At 39.8% G+C, this 16,235-nt stretch overlaps 2 protein-coding genes across 5 annotated transcripts in view; both read right to left on the bottom strand.

Annotated features, from left to right (window-relative positions):
• dhx40 (DEAH (Asp-Glu-Ala-His) box polypeptide 40) overlaps positions 1-869 on the bottom strand; it is a 28,280-nt gene extending 27,411 nt beyond the window's left edge. Inside the window, 1 exon segment of the mRNA XM_046863291.1 lies at positions 728-869. Coding sequence (XP_046719247.1) covers positions 728-750 — 23 coding nt within the window. The 5' untranslated portion in view covers positions 751-869.
• Positions 870-4,841: 3,972 nt separating this feature from the next.
• Positions 4,842-15,839, bottom strand: LOC124395039. 4 transcript variants are annotated; one of them, XM_046863594.1, is made up of 12 exons: positions 12,214-12,938; positions 10,739-10,830; positions 10,406-10,556; positions 9,928-10,260; positions 9,249-9,338; positions 8,089-8,136; positions 7,716-7,982; positions 7,195-7,221; positions 6,897-6,944; positions 6,754-6,816; positions 5,911-5,967; positions 4,842-5,113 (listed from the first exon to the last, which is right to left on the bottom strand). In XM_046863594.1, exons 3-12 carry the CDS (start codon positions 10,461-10,463, stop codon positions 5,058-5,060), a joined length of 1,047 nt encoding a protein of 348 aa, XP_046719550.1. In that variant the 5' UTR covers positions 10,464-10,556; positions 10,739-10,830; positions 12,214-12,938; the 3' UTR covers positions 4,842-5,057. The 4 variants fall into 4 exon arrangements, with proteins under 4 accessions (XP_046719550.1, XP_046719549.1, XP_046719552.1 ...); XM_046863593.1 differs by lacking the exon at positions 12,214-12,938 and adding an exon at positions 15,791-15,839 and having other exon boundaries at positions 10,406-11,122; XM_046863596.1 differs by lacking the exon at positions 12,214-12,938 and having other exon boundaries at positions 6,754-6,813; positions 10,406-11,448.
• Between the last annotated feature and the right edge of the window lie 396 nt (positions 15,840-16,235).

The raw sequence follows: 16,235 nt of genomic DNA, 5'->3' as shown, positions 1-16,235 counted from the left end.
AAAACATAATCAACGAAAAAGCTGAATAACGTGCCCTCTGTGAAGAAGATTCCATCTGAGTTTATCATGTGGATCAGGACTGGGTGTGGCTCGACAATCGTTAAGCACAAAACCAAGACCCCCCCAGAGTGTGGCTTACAAGAGGTGTTTTAAAAGCTCCTTAAAGAAGAATCTAAAAAAGTCCTCAGTACTGCTGCTTAAATGCTATAATAACATTATTTTAATATTAAGTATTTTACAGTATTATCAACAGTGTGTATGTACAAAACAATTAGTTTTGGAAAAAGCAGTTTGCGAGTAAAGTTAATCAAGAGGCAAGGGTTAAAAATGTAATTAAACATTAATCAAAACATTAATTATACATGTGTATGCAGAAAAGTGTCTATTGATCACCGCTTGGAATGGGGAGACTTTACCTCCACAATATTCTCCCAGAATGTAATATTTATTTTGTGAACCAGTTCTTCAAAAAAAACGCTTAATTCATCACTCAACAATCTCCATATTCAATTTAATTCAATTCATTTTTACTTGTATAGTGCTTTTAACAATGGACTCAGTCTCAAAGTAGTTTTACACAGATAAAGCAGTTATAAAGTTGTATAAAATTTTTTTTTCTTTTAGTGCCTATAAGTTTGATTTTTATACTTGTAAGTTTATACCTAATGAGCGAGCCAGTGGCAACTGTGGCAAGGAAAAACTCCCTGAGATGGCATGAGGAACAAACCTTGAGAGGAACCAGATTTCCATTTATTATAGTTCATCGTTGTTAAGGTGTGCGGCCAAATTCATCATCAAATCCATTTCTTGAATTGCTCAGTAACTTCATAGATCTTTAGACTGTTAAGGTGGAACCATCCCCAGCTGCATCAACTCCATCCAGAGGTAGGGCATCCATATCTGTGTGTAAGCGTTTTTTTTAATAGATAATCCAAGTATGATTTTTAACTTCAATTAAAAAAATTAAACGACTGTCACATATACACTAGAACTAACAACACCTAACCAGCTAAATTTGCCAATTCACATGATCTTAGCTACATGGCAAGTTTATTTTGTAGAGAAAAATGAACAAATCCCGTCACCAACCACGGTGTCTCTCTCCCCTAAATTTCTCACTTTGTGTGAAATTGTGTGCCTCTCTTCAGAAAGTGGAGGTGACAGTTTCCAAAGGTTGTTGCAGGTATATGCATTATAATCCACATTACAGTCAGTGGTTGATCCTCTAAATGAGATATTTTGTAGTTTATTTTTGTATTTCTGTTGATAATTATTTGCTCTCGGTCTTTTAAAAGTGTTAACAAATGATCCACATTCTTTTGTCATTGAATTGTCTCATCAAATTATTGTGCCAGATCAGCTCTAATATAAATAACTCCAAACTTGCTGCTGTTGGCACACTTATACAAAAAAAATACAAAAAACAACAACAATGCCTTCACAAAAAAAAAAAACAGACAGAGAGAGAAGAGAGCAGGAAGGCTGCTAAAGGCAGTTAAACATTGCACACATGGATTCAAAGCTCCAGCAAGCCCGCAGGTATACCATCATATAGAATATTTGGCAGTTTGTCACACTTTATTCTTGTAATTAAGTATACTTTCCATTATAATAACTTGAGTGTGCTGTCGTCTTCTTTAAGTGTATATTTGTAACAACTGGATAGTTTGTATTAACAAGCAGCGACCCCCTTAGTGCCCAGTTTTTGGTTTGGGCCACTGACCCTCAAAATGTCTGTACACGGCCCTGTACCTAACTATTTTTTAGTAGACGTGGGCAGTGCAGTTACTCTTCAGCACTCTAATAGAGGATCAACTTCATTCTTCTTAATTAAGATGTACTGTGTGTGGTCAAGTGTATTTTGAGAGATGAGGATTTATGAGCATTAAAAAGTTTCAAATACAGTAAAATCTTTTGTTTATTCAGTGGTACAGTAAAAGGTCATGAAACAGTGCCTACGCTTGCAAAAACCAATACTGATTTGTAAGATGTTGGAAACAGGTACTGCTTCTTTTTGGTGAGCCGACACAAATGACTGGACCCCACAGAAGTACCACAGCAGTGAAATCTCTTTATAGTATGCAGGGATGTACACATGTGCAATGGACAGACAATAGCCCAATTCCCTATCTATACACTGCACACTGCACCATGTTCCTAAGAAAAGTGTCTAGATAGCAACACGCCTGTGTTAACCAAGAAGTCTGGTGTGTCTGTTATGCCATGTGAACACCTCCCGGCAATCAGTTTAGCATTATGGAGCTCGCCTGCAATGTCATTTCAAATCATGTGCACTGTATATACTGTGATTGTATATTTGCAAGCAAGCTGACATTATTCATCACTTTAATCAAAGGAATGTAAGTATAAGTAGTTAAAGTAAGGTACCCATTGGAAATTCTCTGGTAAACAGCAGTCAACATTTGCACTCATAATATATGTATGAACTTTTTTTGGATTTATCAGAATAACTCATAAAATGAATCATGAGGAAACACATGGGGAGACATCAACATTAACCAAAAAGTCAAATCCTTGTATGCAGTCTTTTGGATGAATGTTTTAACAGACGACTAAACCAACTTGAAGCCAATGTTATGTCTCTGAGGCCCACTAGTGGCTGGAAGCAGTAAAAAAATAAATGCCACCATGTTAGTGAATAGAGACGAAACCAAAATGCTATTTTCAGTTTAATCACCACACAAAATGTTCTTGACCTTGTTCTCTGTAAAGAGATTTTTTCCTTATGATAAATTATAACTACTGCTCATTTCATAGTAGGTATTCGGAACTAACAAGCCATGGTTGATGATGTAATAGAAAGTTTTGGACATAAAAGTCAAGCCTTAATGAAGGTGCACAAACAATATATTCCTGAAGCTCTTGACATTTTCGTAGCAAAGGATTTACTTTGCAGTAATGGCTAATAATAGATAATCAACCAAAAATTTTGATTGTATGTATGACAGTAGATAACACGTAAAGTAGCTTGGTAAGGACTTCAGGTGTAAATCTCTTGAAGCCAGATTCTTTCCAGGACATGGTTAAATGCATGATTGATGAAGATGAGGGGAGTGCACAGAGTTAATAATGACTATCAAACTGCTTGAGTATTCATGAGTGTACTGCCCACTCCAGTCATTATTCATTTCTAGCAATGGTGGACGAAGCCATGTACTTCAGTTGAAATAAAGATACACTCTGTGAAATATTAACTCCAGTAAAAGTGCTCCCTTCAAATGTTTACTTGAGTAAAAGCGCAATAGTATTTGCCTTCAAATGTACTTAAGTATCCAAAATACAATGATTTATTATAGCTATAATGTTCCTATTATCATTATTGTCACAAAACTCTTGGCTTAATCAACTCAGTGAAAAAACGTATGTGTTCATAACTTGAACGCTCGACCCTGAGTGGTGGCTTTCTGCGTGATTGACCAGTTACATTTTTATCCACTCATAAATACAAAGGAATTTTTTTATCAATCGTCAATTGTCTTTATAAATTTCTTGTTAGCTGTCATTACCAAACCATGTCATAACTTCACTGATATCACTAAATGTAGTTAAGTAAAAAGTAAGATATTTAACTTTAAAATGTAGTAAAGTTAAAGTGTCCCCAAATGGAAATACTTCAGCAAAATACAGATACAAAAATAAACTACTCAAGTACAATAACAATTACATTTACTTCATTACTGTCCACCACTGCGAATAACGTTTTTAAAAATCTCATTACATTTGAACCCACCATGGGTTAGGATATATTAGGAAGCAAGTAATCAATCTGCTTTAAGTTTGTGTTGCAAGTAGGAAACAGGGAAGTTTAATGATTTGAGGAACTTTGAGGGCCAAATTTTGATAGCTGGACAACTGGACCAGAGCATCTTCAAAAAAGGCATGTTTTGTGTGAGTGGTCCTGATGTACAGTGGTTAGTACCTTCCAAAATCTACAAATCTACAATGCATTGCATTGAAAACACCTACCCAATTTACCCACCCACCTTTCTTTTGTTCCAGGGGGCATATGTTGCCAGGTTGCAAATTAAATTTCCTAACATATTTTTTTTTTCTCTGTCTAGTTGCACGGAAATTATAAAGCACCAAACTATGACTCCTCCAGGTGTGGGTGTATGCAGCCACCCAAACCAGTTACCTGAATGCCAAAAATGCCAACAATTCATTCTCAACATAGGAGTAATTGGTACTAAAGGAGGTGACAGGTCAATGCATGTGTAAATTTGAAACATGCTGTGTCTTGCTTTGGGGAATTGCTTAATCAGGTAGGCGCAGCTCACTTTGATTCACATTGGGTTTAAACAAAGGTTAATGACAGATTTCGCTGACTCATTTTTAAACAGTCCTTTCAACTTCTTTTTAACTTTTGGGTTAAACTAATTTGGCACCCTTTTGTTTGGGTTGTTGGGGAACCAGCAATGTTGAGCACTCCACTCCCATTAAATACAAGAATAATGAATTTGGGTAGTGGTTACTTTCTTAAGTGGTTAACTAAGCAAGACATTTAATTAATATTTTGAGTTAAAGACAAGATGTCAGTGGTTTATTTTCAGCATGTTTTGTGTTGGCCACAGGTTAAATTGCATCTTTAATCCAACCTTTTTTTTTTTTTAGATAACGACGCTGCTGTGCTGCCCTGCTAAACAAAATGAAATATAAAATCTTTCGATTTTTCATCAAGTAAAGTACATTCTCTTTCTATTAATGCTTTCAGCCGAAGGCCTTATAGATCTAATAACAAGCCTCAGAGAAAAGCCTTTTTATAGTTTTATAAATTCTGCATGTAGCATAACCTCGGCACATAATCATCAAAATCAAAAGAGGAGTTGAGAAGTTTGTTTATTTCCACAAGGTAAAGATCTTAAATGTATATAAATGATGTTCATTATAAGTAGTCATCAATAAAAGAAATCACGTTCCTGCATGACCTCAACCATCTTTACACATAATAGGACCAGAAATCAAATCCAGTGTATCAATAATTAACAGAATATTACAATATATTACATTTCACAGGCATATTTTTAGTGAAGATGACATTATATATTGGTCGCTGGAGTTTGGTCATATAATGGATTCTTGAACTGATATTCTGCTGTAAAGAAATGAGAAAGGAGAAACATATATTTTCTGGTGTAATATTTTGTGTAAAGCTCCATAACAATTCTAAATTCAACGTAAAATTTTAGAAAGAATGTAGAAATAATTTAGAAATTTGTGATATATACAATTCATACTGAGCTGTTAAAGAGCATAACATGTGGGTATATAACATCAATAATTGTATATTTTAGATTGAAGGATGTAGATTCCATTTGATTATTCTTATTTATGCATCAGCTTTGTTTGGATAGGCTCATATATATATATATATATATATATATATATATATATATATATATATATCAGAATAAATGTTCATAAATAATTTAATAACCTTATCAAAGTGTTGTATTATTGCAATATGGCATTTGTTCTATTCCACATAGTAAGGAAGTAACATGACAGACCGTGCAGTTGTGCAAAAAGAATTCACACAGGGGTGGTGTGACTCGACCCCGACGTGAATATATTTTTAGAATAAACGCAGAGTCTGAGGTGTGTTGTTCTGTTTATACCACAATGACTTGTGGAACAAACTGCTACAATGTTAATTTATCTACTGACTTACATGTTCACATATCTCCTAAAAAAAAACCCTCACCATGTTATTGGTTGTAATTGTATCTTTATTACACAACTTGTTTTTTTAAACCCCTTTACAAATCTTCAAATCACTGTGCTAACTTGACTCAAGTCCTACAAAAATAATGCAAACCTTCTGCCTGTCATATTCAAGAATGTAACCACATTGTATAATTCATATGAAACTCTTCAGTAGTGTCAGCGTACCTTTATCTTTGGTTCTCTTTCGAGGACGGCCAGACTTGTTAATCTCTGACTGATTGGCTAGATAACAAAAGAACAAGATGTATATTTGTACACAGTGGATTTAAAAATTCTGCACTCTAAATTTCAATGATGTAAACAAATTAAAATAAACAAGTAAAGAGAAAAACATTGTGAGATCTTTTTGCGACCTGTGAACCAACCGAATTGTAGTGACACACAAATAACCGTTAGCGATTATAACTGACCCCAAACCAGAGATCAATTGTTTCATCAGGATTTTTCTGATATAATCTCAATTTCATCTGAACGCTGAAGCTTACAAAGCATGCACGGAATCTAGGTATTGGAAGGTATCAATCAAGTTTAGCAAAGAATTTTTAAACCAATTGAAAGACTTACAGCAATAACAATAATAAAAAACTGGTTACTCTCTACATGTTTTGTATTATTTACATTATTTATGTCTAGGCTATGGTGTAGGGTGGCTAGAAGAAAGTCCTCAACATCTATCTATCTATCTGAAGATCAGTTTCACCCTCTAGTACAATTACAGCCCACAGCTCAAATGAAGATGGCTGTGCATCGGAGCAACATTTGCAACTTGGGAACTAGAATAAAATTGCTTAGTTCAATAGAAGACTCTAAAAAAAACAACAAATGCTCAAAATATTTTCAAACAAAACATTAGTTAAAGGGTTTTTAGGTTCAGCGTAGGTGAAGGTGGAAAAACTGAAAAGATGTATCTTGGTTTTATGTTTTTATCTTATTTAACAAGAGTGTTTCAATGTTTTAGTACATATCAAATGCTAAAGAAATATAAAAATCTGAGAAATGTCAACCTACCATAATATTGTCCTGAATTTGGCTGCTGGTTTGGCATTTTTCTTAATACTGTCGCTGCTTCTGCTGAAGAAGAGTTCCAGTCACCTTTTTGATTTTTACAAGCATTAAATCTTTTAATTTTCTGACAGTATGTAGTAAAATACCTTTTTTGGTTGGTTTTGACCTTGGATTTGGAGTGTGCTCATCATTGTCTTTAAAAAAAAAACAACCCAGACAAAATGTATTATGTAAAAAAAAAAAATTAAACATAGAGGTTAGTATTTGGGAACAAAAATATAAATATGTTCATGTCCAATGACATATTTTAGACCAATGTCAAATTATATTTATATAATATATTATAACACATTTCCATACTGTACTGTGTTATATACAGAGTAATTTTTTTTATCGAACCATGTTTCAGTAAAAATTTGCTTATTAAATTGGTAAAAAGCATACCATAGATACTTGTTCTGGCCTGCTGACCTGGAAAAAAAGATAAACAAAAGCCACTTAAATCTAATTCAAATAAATAAACCACTTGACCATCACCAATGCAGCATGTATTATTTCTAAACGTTATTTACTGGTCACTTGACTGTTAATTGATTGATAAAGTTTTTTATTTCAAATTTAGTGAATGAAATATGTCTTCCACCCGAAAACTATTCACTGACTTCCTGAACTTATCAAATTCAACTAATTAATGGAACATTACCTGATAATGAACAAAGCACATCTTTGCTAATAAGCTTCATTAGCTTGGTTCGTTATTCATCCTAATCCCAAGGCAGAGCTTTGTTCTCATTTAAGCTTTAAAATGTGATCAGCAAACTGTAGTTATTGACAATAATAAAGATAGTGCTTGAAATGTAAATGCTTCAGTGGTTTGTGTCTGGTAACAGTGCTCCTGAATAAAACCAAGTGCAGTAAAAATGATCATTTCTCATATGATATTTTGTAAGAAAACAATCCATTACCTTGCATAGCTATCTCCACATGGTGTACCGCAGAGTTCTCATTGTCAGTATCGTTGTGCTGATTGTAATAATTTCTTCTGTCAGAATTGACATAATCCTCATCTTGCTGATCACTAATTGTATCTTCATACTGGCCATCATGTTCTGCTCCCGGTGAGTTTTCATAATCCGCTTCATGTAGCTCACTCTCAATGTCTTCATACTCACCGTCACACTCATCAACCTTGGCGATCTCAATAGGCCCTTTATTTTCTGCCTCTCCTTGTTCTACAATACATATTTATGTATATAAGTCGGGTGGACAAAGGAAACCAGCTTGCTTTCATAAACCTGTACAGATGGTTGGATGACAACAAATTGTATGCACCTTTACCTTCTGAGTTGACGTAATAAGAATCAGATGATTTCTTTAGGCAACGTCCTGCTTACACAGAGAAAACATACGACTGTATTTTCCAGATAAATTACAGTACACACAAATTGTATTGCACGCACACACTTGTGTTTCTCTACAAAAATCGTGTTCTAAAATATATATTTTTAAATTATTTGTAATTTACAGCAATTTAAGGCTAATAGCTTTAGCAGCAAAGTGATTTAAATTCACAGTAAACAATCCAAACCTATTTCCATAAAGTGCTGTAATATCTTTGCAGATAATTACATATTAAACACTATATTACTGTATTTACTAGCAATACACTCGTGACTTTGATAGTTTGCGACTTTTGGAACCGGACTAAGAGTGACTCGCCAAAAATCTGATCGCGAGAAGCTGCGAGTGGCTCGAAAGTTTGGAGTAACATTTCAAGACAGAGTTTGTACTAATAAATTACACAAAAATGTTAAAGAAACGATCGTATTATTGTATTATTCATTTAACGTATTCAATAAAACATTCATGACAAGTAATTCACAATTTTTGTTAAGTTTACAGTACAGTACATCAAAAGGAGAGTCAAAACCTTGTGATCTTTTGTTACTCTGAGTCATAGAATCACAGAACGTAACCCCCGCGAGTATCAAGGTTGCACTAGGATTAATATAATTACAGTATAAAATAAGACATAATCCATTTGCTCATTTGTAGTTCAAGAAAAAGTTGAAGTTCAAAAAAAAAGGAAATTAAGGCTGATCAGATGAGAAAGAAGCAGCTGCAAGTGAGCAAAATGTTTTGTTCAAAACAATGCGGTGGAATTAAATACACAACGTTCTATTCAGTAGCTCAAAGCTTTAACCACTGTGCCACCACAAGGAGCTCTATTAGTTTGCACTGATTCAAGCACCGTTGTCACTGCACTCATGTTTGCAACGAGCATCAACTTTCTCACACCTTTTAATGACAGGAGATATTGCACTACGCATTGTTTTTTTTTTGTATTTTACTGTTGACCAGTGCTCTAATTTTCAAAATTAACAGCAAAATTTTGTAAAAAAAAAAAACAAAAAACCAAGAAAAAAAAAAAAACCAAGCATACCTTCATAAGAACATTCTTATGTAAAAACAATTAAATTAAAATGTCAACTGCTCACCTTTAAATATACAGACAAGACGCAATACAAACACGAGCAAAATAAATGAAACAATTCCAGCAGCGATGTAGTACCACGGGAAATTCAAACCTGGAATCACATAATGACCACAGTCTCAGTATAGTGACATAAGTCAACCTGAACATAGCTTAATCTACAATATGTGGCTAGAAGCAGTGGTTTTATTACAGTTTAAACAGAGGTGGAGCCTTATGACTGGTGTAAATGTGTTGAAACAGAAATAATAATTTTACGCATCCATAACATGAATGAGATGAATTATTTACTCAATTAATCCAATTTTCTCCAAAATGACTATATTTGGTATTTGGTTGGGATGAAAGCATGATCCCAAAAGGGCATTGAGCACATTTGAAATCATAATGCTTATTACTCTAAATTCAGGTCATATTTGACCCTATTATTATGCCATCACTGTGGCCTTTCAATATAACGCATGGCACAGTTTCATTGTCAAGCTATTAAAAATGTTCAGTAAATTCTTTACCTGGTCAGAAGCACTGTTGATCTATGAGCAAACTACTACTTAAAGCCTTAGCCCTGGCGCTTTTTGTTGAATGATGTCTAATTAGACTATAACTTATCCAACCGTTTTTTTTCCAATAACACATTTATTTCAATTATATTGTATAAAACACTATTTGTCTTTGAGTGTTACCTCCTTCATGTTCTTCTGCATTTTCTATTACCACTCTCTGGCACTCATGGGTCAGCTGACAGCAGTATATGCCCATGTCACTGGTCTGGAACTGATGAACAAGGATGGAGAAGTTTCCTCTGCTGAACAGTAAGGGGAATACAGTCATTCTCCCATCTTTAGGATCCTCAAAGGTGATATTTCCATGTGGCCTGATGTTTAGAAGCGTGGACGATTGGCTCCACCTGGCTTCTTCGGTTTTGTTACTTTTCGAAAGGCTACATGGCAGCAAGACCTCCGAGCCCAGACGAGCAGTGAGAGAAATGCTCCTACACGACACTGGACAATTTAATCCTGAACAACAATGGGGAATAACATGTGACGCATCAAAAACTTAATCAACCATTTTGCAAGTAGATGGACCAAGTAGAGATCATAGTATAGATAAGGTTTTATGATTATCTTTAATTCAGAATATTTAAAGGGAATTTTCACTCACCATTCGGCACAAGGGCGCTGAAAAATGTTAAAAGCTGAACAAAGTGTTTCACACGCATGTCTTGCCAGTTACCTACGCAAATTTACTATGAAACCTGTAACGTGGAGGACAGAAATAGTCCATCCTGTAGGTGGCTGTCCTCTGTCATTTCCTGAAAGACACCCACGTTTTAAACCTTGACGTGGACACTTGTTAATGTATAATATAAAACCTGTATGTATAGGTTATTTTAATTAATTTCCTCATGAATGATGTTTGTTATGGCGTGCAGTGCCCAAACAATGTTTCAACACCAATATTTCATCATATTCAAAGGAAAATCTTTTTGCTTACACTTGCTGAGGTCTGTGAAACAGTTGGAAGTGGTCGAGTTCACATTTACTGAGGCAGTGTTTCACTTTAGCTCCTATCCACTTTACCACATCCTGTTAGAAAGAAAGTTTGATACAGCTTGTACATTCAAGCAGAACATCAAACAAAAAAAACCTCCATTTCTATCATTGCCTGTGCTGTCTAAACTTGAATACTCATTTATTTAGATATTAAATTATACATAGTAACCATAATAAAAGAATAAATCTGCACTAATAATAAGGAAAATTATCAATCCTTGCAACTGTCAGCTCTGCCAAAATGATTAACCTTATCTTATGAAACTTGTGAATTTAGATCATGAAATGATAAAATGATAAATAAAGATCTCAGTGAAGTGCACACCTCTTTCACTTCAGCTTTGCAGCACTGAGTTGCATGAAAACCACACTGTCACATGGTCTATGCTTGTTTTTAAAAAGAAGCATCAAACCACTGTTTCCATCAAATCCTTTTAAATTTTTGTTATTTCTTACATTTGCAGCATTTAGCAGATGCCTTTATCCAGAGCGACACACAAAGGTGCTTTTATAGATTCCATCAATGAATAAATCAACACTGGTTCATTAGGTTGCAAACTTCCGATACCATCTGCCTTAAAGGAATTATATAATATATTTAGGAAATATATAAGGAAAAAGTGCTATTCAATTGTTTCAGGAAGAGGTAGGTCACCTGTGTATATATATATTCACGTTTTATATATATATATATATATATATATATATATATATATATATATATATATATATATATATATATATAAAACGTGAAAAAGTATAATAAAAAAGCCAGTGCAGCAAAATTTTATCATCAAATTGCTCCTCCTAGAGCATTTGTTTTAAACCTCATTTTACATAACACAGGTTAGTTACAATCAGGATAATGAACTGACAACAATCAAACACCAGCGCCCCCACGTGACTGTGTGAACATGAAAGTTTTAGTGGCTCATTTATGAATTATTATTTTAATAATAATAATAATAATAATAATAATAATAATAATAATTACTAAAAGTGTTTTAGAAAGGATTTCCATAACTGAGTTTAGTCTGGCTACTATGGAAGCATTGCTGTAGCAAAATTAAATATAAAATGCAATATTTCAAAAACAAAGTATTGCTGTATTTTAATGTACATATTCCATCACCATTAGCTTATGTGCAAAGTTTGGTGCAAAAGAAAAATGAAATTATATAATTTACATTTGCCATTTCCACCAGTAGTTTTAATATGTAAATTACAAACTAATTGTAACGCTTTATAAATTGCTAAATTAAAATGGATATGTACATATTTTCAAGAATCCACCTGCCACGCCCCCTTCAGTGGCTGTCATTGCCTCCGCAGGCTCCTTAGCTCTCAGCGTCAAGCATGCACACCTGGAGCTTGTTAATCACTCACTCCCAGCTCCAATATAAACTGCTCACTCACCCACACTTCCCGTCCGTTATTGCGTGTTCATGCCCGTCCACTTATGTTCCTGTGTGTTCGCGTATGCTCATCCCCGCTACGTATCGTTAGCCTCGGACACTCTCTCTCACTTCGCGTGGACTGCACCTCTTCCCAGGCGCACCAGGGATTATATCTTCCTTTTCCTCAGACTCTGGTCTCTGGATTATCCCTGCGAACGCAGGTATTTGTGTTTCTCCGCACGTCACGCTGTCGGCACCGCATTTCTCTGCTGCTGCCAGCGCTGCGCTTTTCCCAGCGCGATATTGTGGATTTCTTTATACGAACTGCTGTTTTCGTTCACAGGAATATACAGCTGTGCTACCTGTGTGTATATTTCCTGCCTTTTGTTGAAAAAAAAAAATGAAGGACATAATCGGATTACCACAGTGGTCCCGGCGCGATCAGAATTTTGGAGGCAGGATTCGTACCGCCGCAATGAAGCGACCACTAAGCTCCGCCCCCGGGAAAACCCGGAAATCCGCTGCGGTTTCGCGCGGCTCATGCTTGGCAGCACCACGCCCCCGTGTTGACGTCATGGATTTCCTGGCTCGCTTCTCCGGCGACAGAGCTGAATGGGGGGGATTTTTACGGAGCGTGAATCGGTATATGGAGGTGAATCCGTCCAGCTATCCGAGCAAAAATCGCGCTTCACATTTCTCTGCTGTCTGGAGAATCTCTCTCTCTTGCCAGCGAGTTGTGGAGCACGACTGGAGGCGAGTTCAGCTCATGCACCAGGTTCATTCAGCTTCTAACCAGGGAACTCGGGATACTCACGGCGGATCTCGATCACCTCTTCCCCGCTTCCGAGAGCACCGTTCCGCACCAGAGTTTCCTGGAGAGCTCCGCTCTGCCCCAGGACCTTCCGGAGATCTCCGCCCTGCTCCAGGCCCTTCAGGACGGCTCCGCTCCGCCCCAGGTCCTCCAAGGGATCTCCACTCTGCACCAGGTCCTCCAAGACTGGTCTGCTCCGCCTCAGGACCTCCTGGAGATCTCCGCCCTGCTCCAAGACCTCCAGAAAGGCCTGGCTCCGTTCCAGGTCCTCCAGGAGAGCTCAGCTCCATTCCAGGTCCATCAGGAGATCTCAGCTCCGTTCCAGGTCCTCCAGGAGAGCTCAGCTTCGTTCCAGGTGTCCACAGAGAGCTCCTCTCCGTTCCAGAGCGGCCCCGAGAGCTCCTCTCCTTTCCCGTGTCCCGAGGAGAGCTCCGTTTGGCCCCAGGACCTCCGTGAGTGCTTGGCTCCGCCCCAGGACCTCCCAGAGAGCTTGGCTCCATTCCAGAGCTTCGAGGAGAGCTTGGCTCTGTTCCAGGACCTCCAAGAGAGCTTGGCTCCGTCCCAGGATTTCCCGGAGATCTCCGCCTCTCTCCAGGCCCTCCAGGAGAGCTCCACTTCGCTCCAGGTCTCCACCACGAGCTCCTCTCTGTCCCAGAGCGACCCCGTGAGCTCCTCTCTGTCCCAGGGCGACCCCGTGAGCTCCTCTCCGCTCCCGGGTCTCCAGGCGAGCTCCTCTCCGCTCCAGGGTCTCCAGGCAAACTCCTCTCCGCTCCAGGGTCTCCAGGCGAGCTCCTCTCCACTCCAGGGTCTCCAGGCGAGCTCCTCTCCGCTCCTAGGCTTCCAGGCGGCTCCCTCTCCGCTCCTAGGATTCCAGGAGAGCTCCTCTTCGCTCCAGGTCCCTGATGAGAGCTTGGCTTCGCTCCAGGTTCCTGATGAGAGCTCGGCTCCGCTCCCGGTCCCTGACGTGAGCTCCTCTTCGCTCCCGATTCCTAAGCAGAGCTCGGTTCCGCGCCAACGCATCCCCGAGAACACCTCTTCATCCAATGGGATCCCGGAGCACACAACTCACCTCCAAGACTGCGAAGGGACGCCGAACCGCTGCCCCTGGCTTCATCCGAAGGCGACGGCTCGCCCCACAGTCTCCCTGACGGCGACTCCACCTCTCGGAGCGCCGCTTCACTCAAGGGATCCCCAGAGCTCTCAACTCAGCTCCGAGACTGCGAAAGGGACGTCGAACCGCTGCCCCTGGCCTCATCCGAGGGCGACGGCTCGCCCCACAGTCTCCCAAAGGGTGGCGGCTCTCCCCATGAGCACTCAGAAGGCGAGACTACGTCACAGACCTCCTCTTCACCCAAGGGGTCCCCAGAGCACTCACCTCAGCTCCGGGACTGCGAAAGGGATGTCGAACCGCTGCCCCTGGCTTCATCCGAAGGCGACGGCTCGCCCCACAGTCTCCCAAAAGGTGACGGCTCGCCCCATGAGCACTCAGAAGACCAAGGCATCTCGAGGTGGCGTCAACCCGCTCCAGGTCTCCGTGGTGGACGTTTCCCCGCATCCGGCCTCCGCCGAGGGCGTTGCTCCGCTCCAGAGCTCCGTGGAGGATGTCTCTCCGCCTCCTGTCTCCGCCGAGGGTGTCGCTCCGCTCCAGGTCTCCAGGAGGGTCGTCTCTCCGCCTCCTGTCTCTGCCGAGGTCGTCGCTCCGCACCAGGTCTCCGCTGAGGGCATCGCTTTGCTCCAGGTCCCCGCCGTGGGCATCACCCCCTTCCGGGTCTCAGCCGAAGGACTCTGCCCAGCTTCAGTTCATCGCCAGGTCCGTCTCTCAGTTCCAGGCCTCCGTGGTGGGCGTCTCTCCACTTCCTGTCTCCGCTGGGCGCGTCGCCCCACCTCAGGTCCTTACTGGGGGCGTCATTCTGCTCCTGGTCTCCATGAGGGCCGTCTCTCCGCCGTCTCTCCGCCCCGCTCCTGGTCTCCAAGTTGGGCTGTGCTCGGTTCCGGGACCCCGCTGGGGTCGTTGTCCCGTTCTGGCTCTCTGCAGGGGTGGTCTCTTTGCCTCAGGCCCTTCCTGGCTGTTCCTGGCTCCGTGCCAGTTCCGGCCGGGTCCCCTTCGACCCTGGAAGATTGGTGGGGCCCTCCTCTGAGTGCCCTGGCCCGCCCGGCGTTTGGTGGGTTGGGGGCGTCCGGTGCTGCCCCTTTGGGGGGGGTGGTGTCAGGAATCCACCTGCCACGCCCCCTTCAGTGGCTGTCATTGCCTCCGCAGGCTCCTTAGCTCTCAGCGTCAAGCATGCACACCTGGAGCTTGTTAATCACTCACTCCCAGCTCCAATATAAACTGCTCACTCACCCACACTCCCCGTCCGTTATTGCGTGTTCATGCCCGTCCACGTATGTTCCTGTGTGTTCGCGTATGCTCATCCCCGCTACGTATCGTTCGCCTCGGACACTCTCTCTCACTTCGCGTGGACTGCGCCTATTCCCAGGCACACAAGGGATTATATCTTCCTTTTCCCCAGACTCTGGTCTCTGGATTATCCCTGCGAACGCAGGTATTTGTGTTTCTCTGCACGTCACGCTGTCGGCACCGCATTTCTCTGCTGCTGCCAGCGCTGCGCTTTTCCCAGCGCGATATTGTGGATTTCTTTATACGAACTGCCGTTTTCGTTCACAGGAATATACAACTGCGCTACCTGTGTGTATATTTCCTGCCTTTTGTTGAATAAAACTGTTTGCTGTTACTACGGCTTCTGCCTCCGTTTCCTGCATGACACATTCTCAGTGAAGTGCACACTCCTCTTTCACTTCAGCTTTGCAGCACTGAGTTGCATGAAAACCCACACTGTCACATGGTCTATGCTTGTTTTTTAAAAGAAGCATCAAACCACTGTTTCCATCAAATCCTTTAAAGTTTTTGTTATTTCTTACATTTGCAGCATTTAGCAGATGCCTTTATCCAGAGCGACACACAAAGGTGCTTTTATAGATTCCATCAATGAATAAATCAACACTGGTTCATTAGGTTGCAAACTTCGGATACCATCTGCCTTAAAGGAATTATATAATATATTCAGGAAATATATAAGGAAAAAGTGCTATTCAATTGTTTCAGGAAGAGGTAGGTCACCTGTGTATGTGTGTATATATATATATATATATATATATATATATATATATATATATATATATATATATATGTATATATATATATATATATATATATATATATATATATATAT

Source organism: Silurus meridionalis, chromosome 12, assembly GCF_014805685.1.
Source record: "Silurus meridionalis isolate SWU-2019-XX chromosome 12, ASM1480568v1, whole genome shotgun sequence".
In the NCBI taxonomy this organism is placed as follows: Eukaryota; Metazoa; Chordata; class Actinopteri; order Siluriformes; family Siluridae; genus Silurus; species Silurus meridionalis.
This window is presented reverse-complemented; position numbering and strand designations above follow the sequence as displayed.

Coding starts and splice junctions, on each gene's coding strand:
- LOC124395039 (XM_046863593.1), bottom strand. CDS start 10,463: ATGCGTGTGAAACACTTTGTTCAGCTTTTAACATTTTTCAGCGCCCTT. Junction 9,339..9,927: donor TGCAGAAGAACATGAAGGAG/GTAACACTCAAA, acceptor ATGTGATTCCAG/GTTTGAATTTCCCGTGGTAC. Junction 7,983..8,088: donor TTATTACGTCAACTCAGAAG/GTAAAGGTGCAT, acceptor TATGTATTGTAG/AACAAGGAGAGGCAGAAAAT.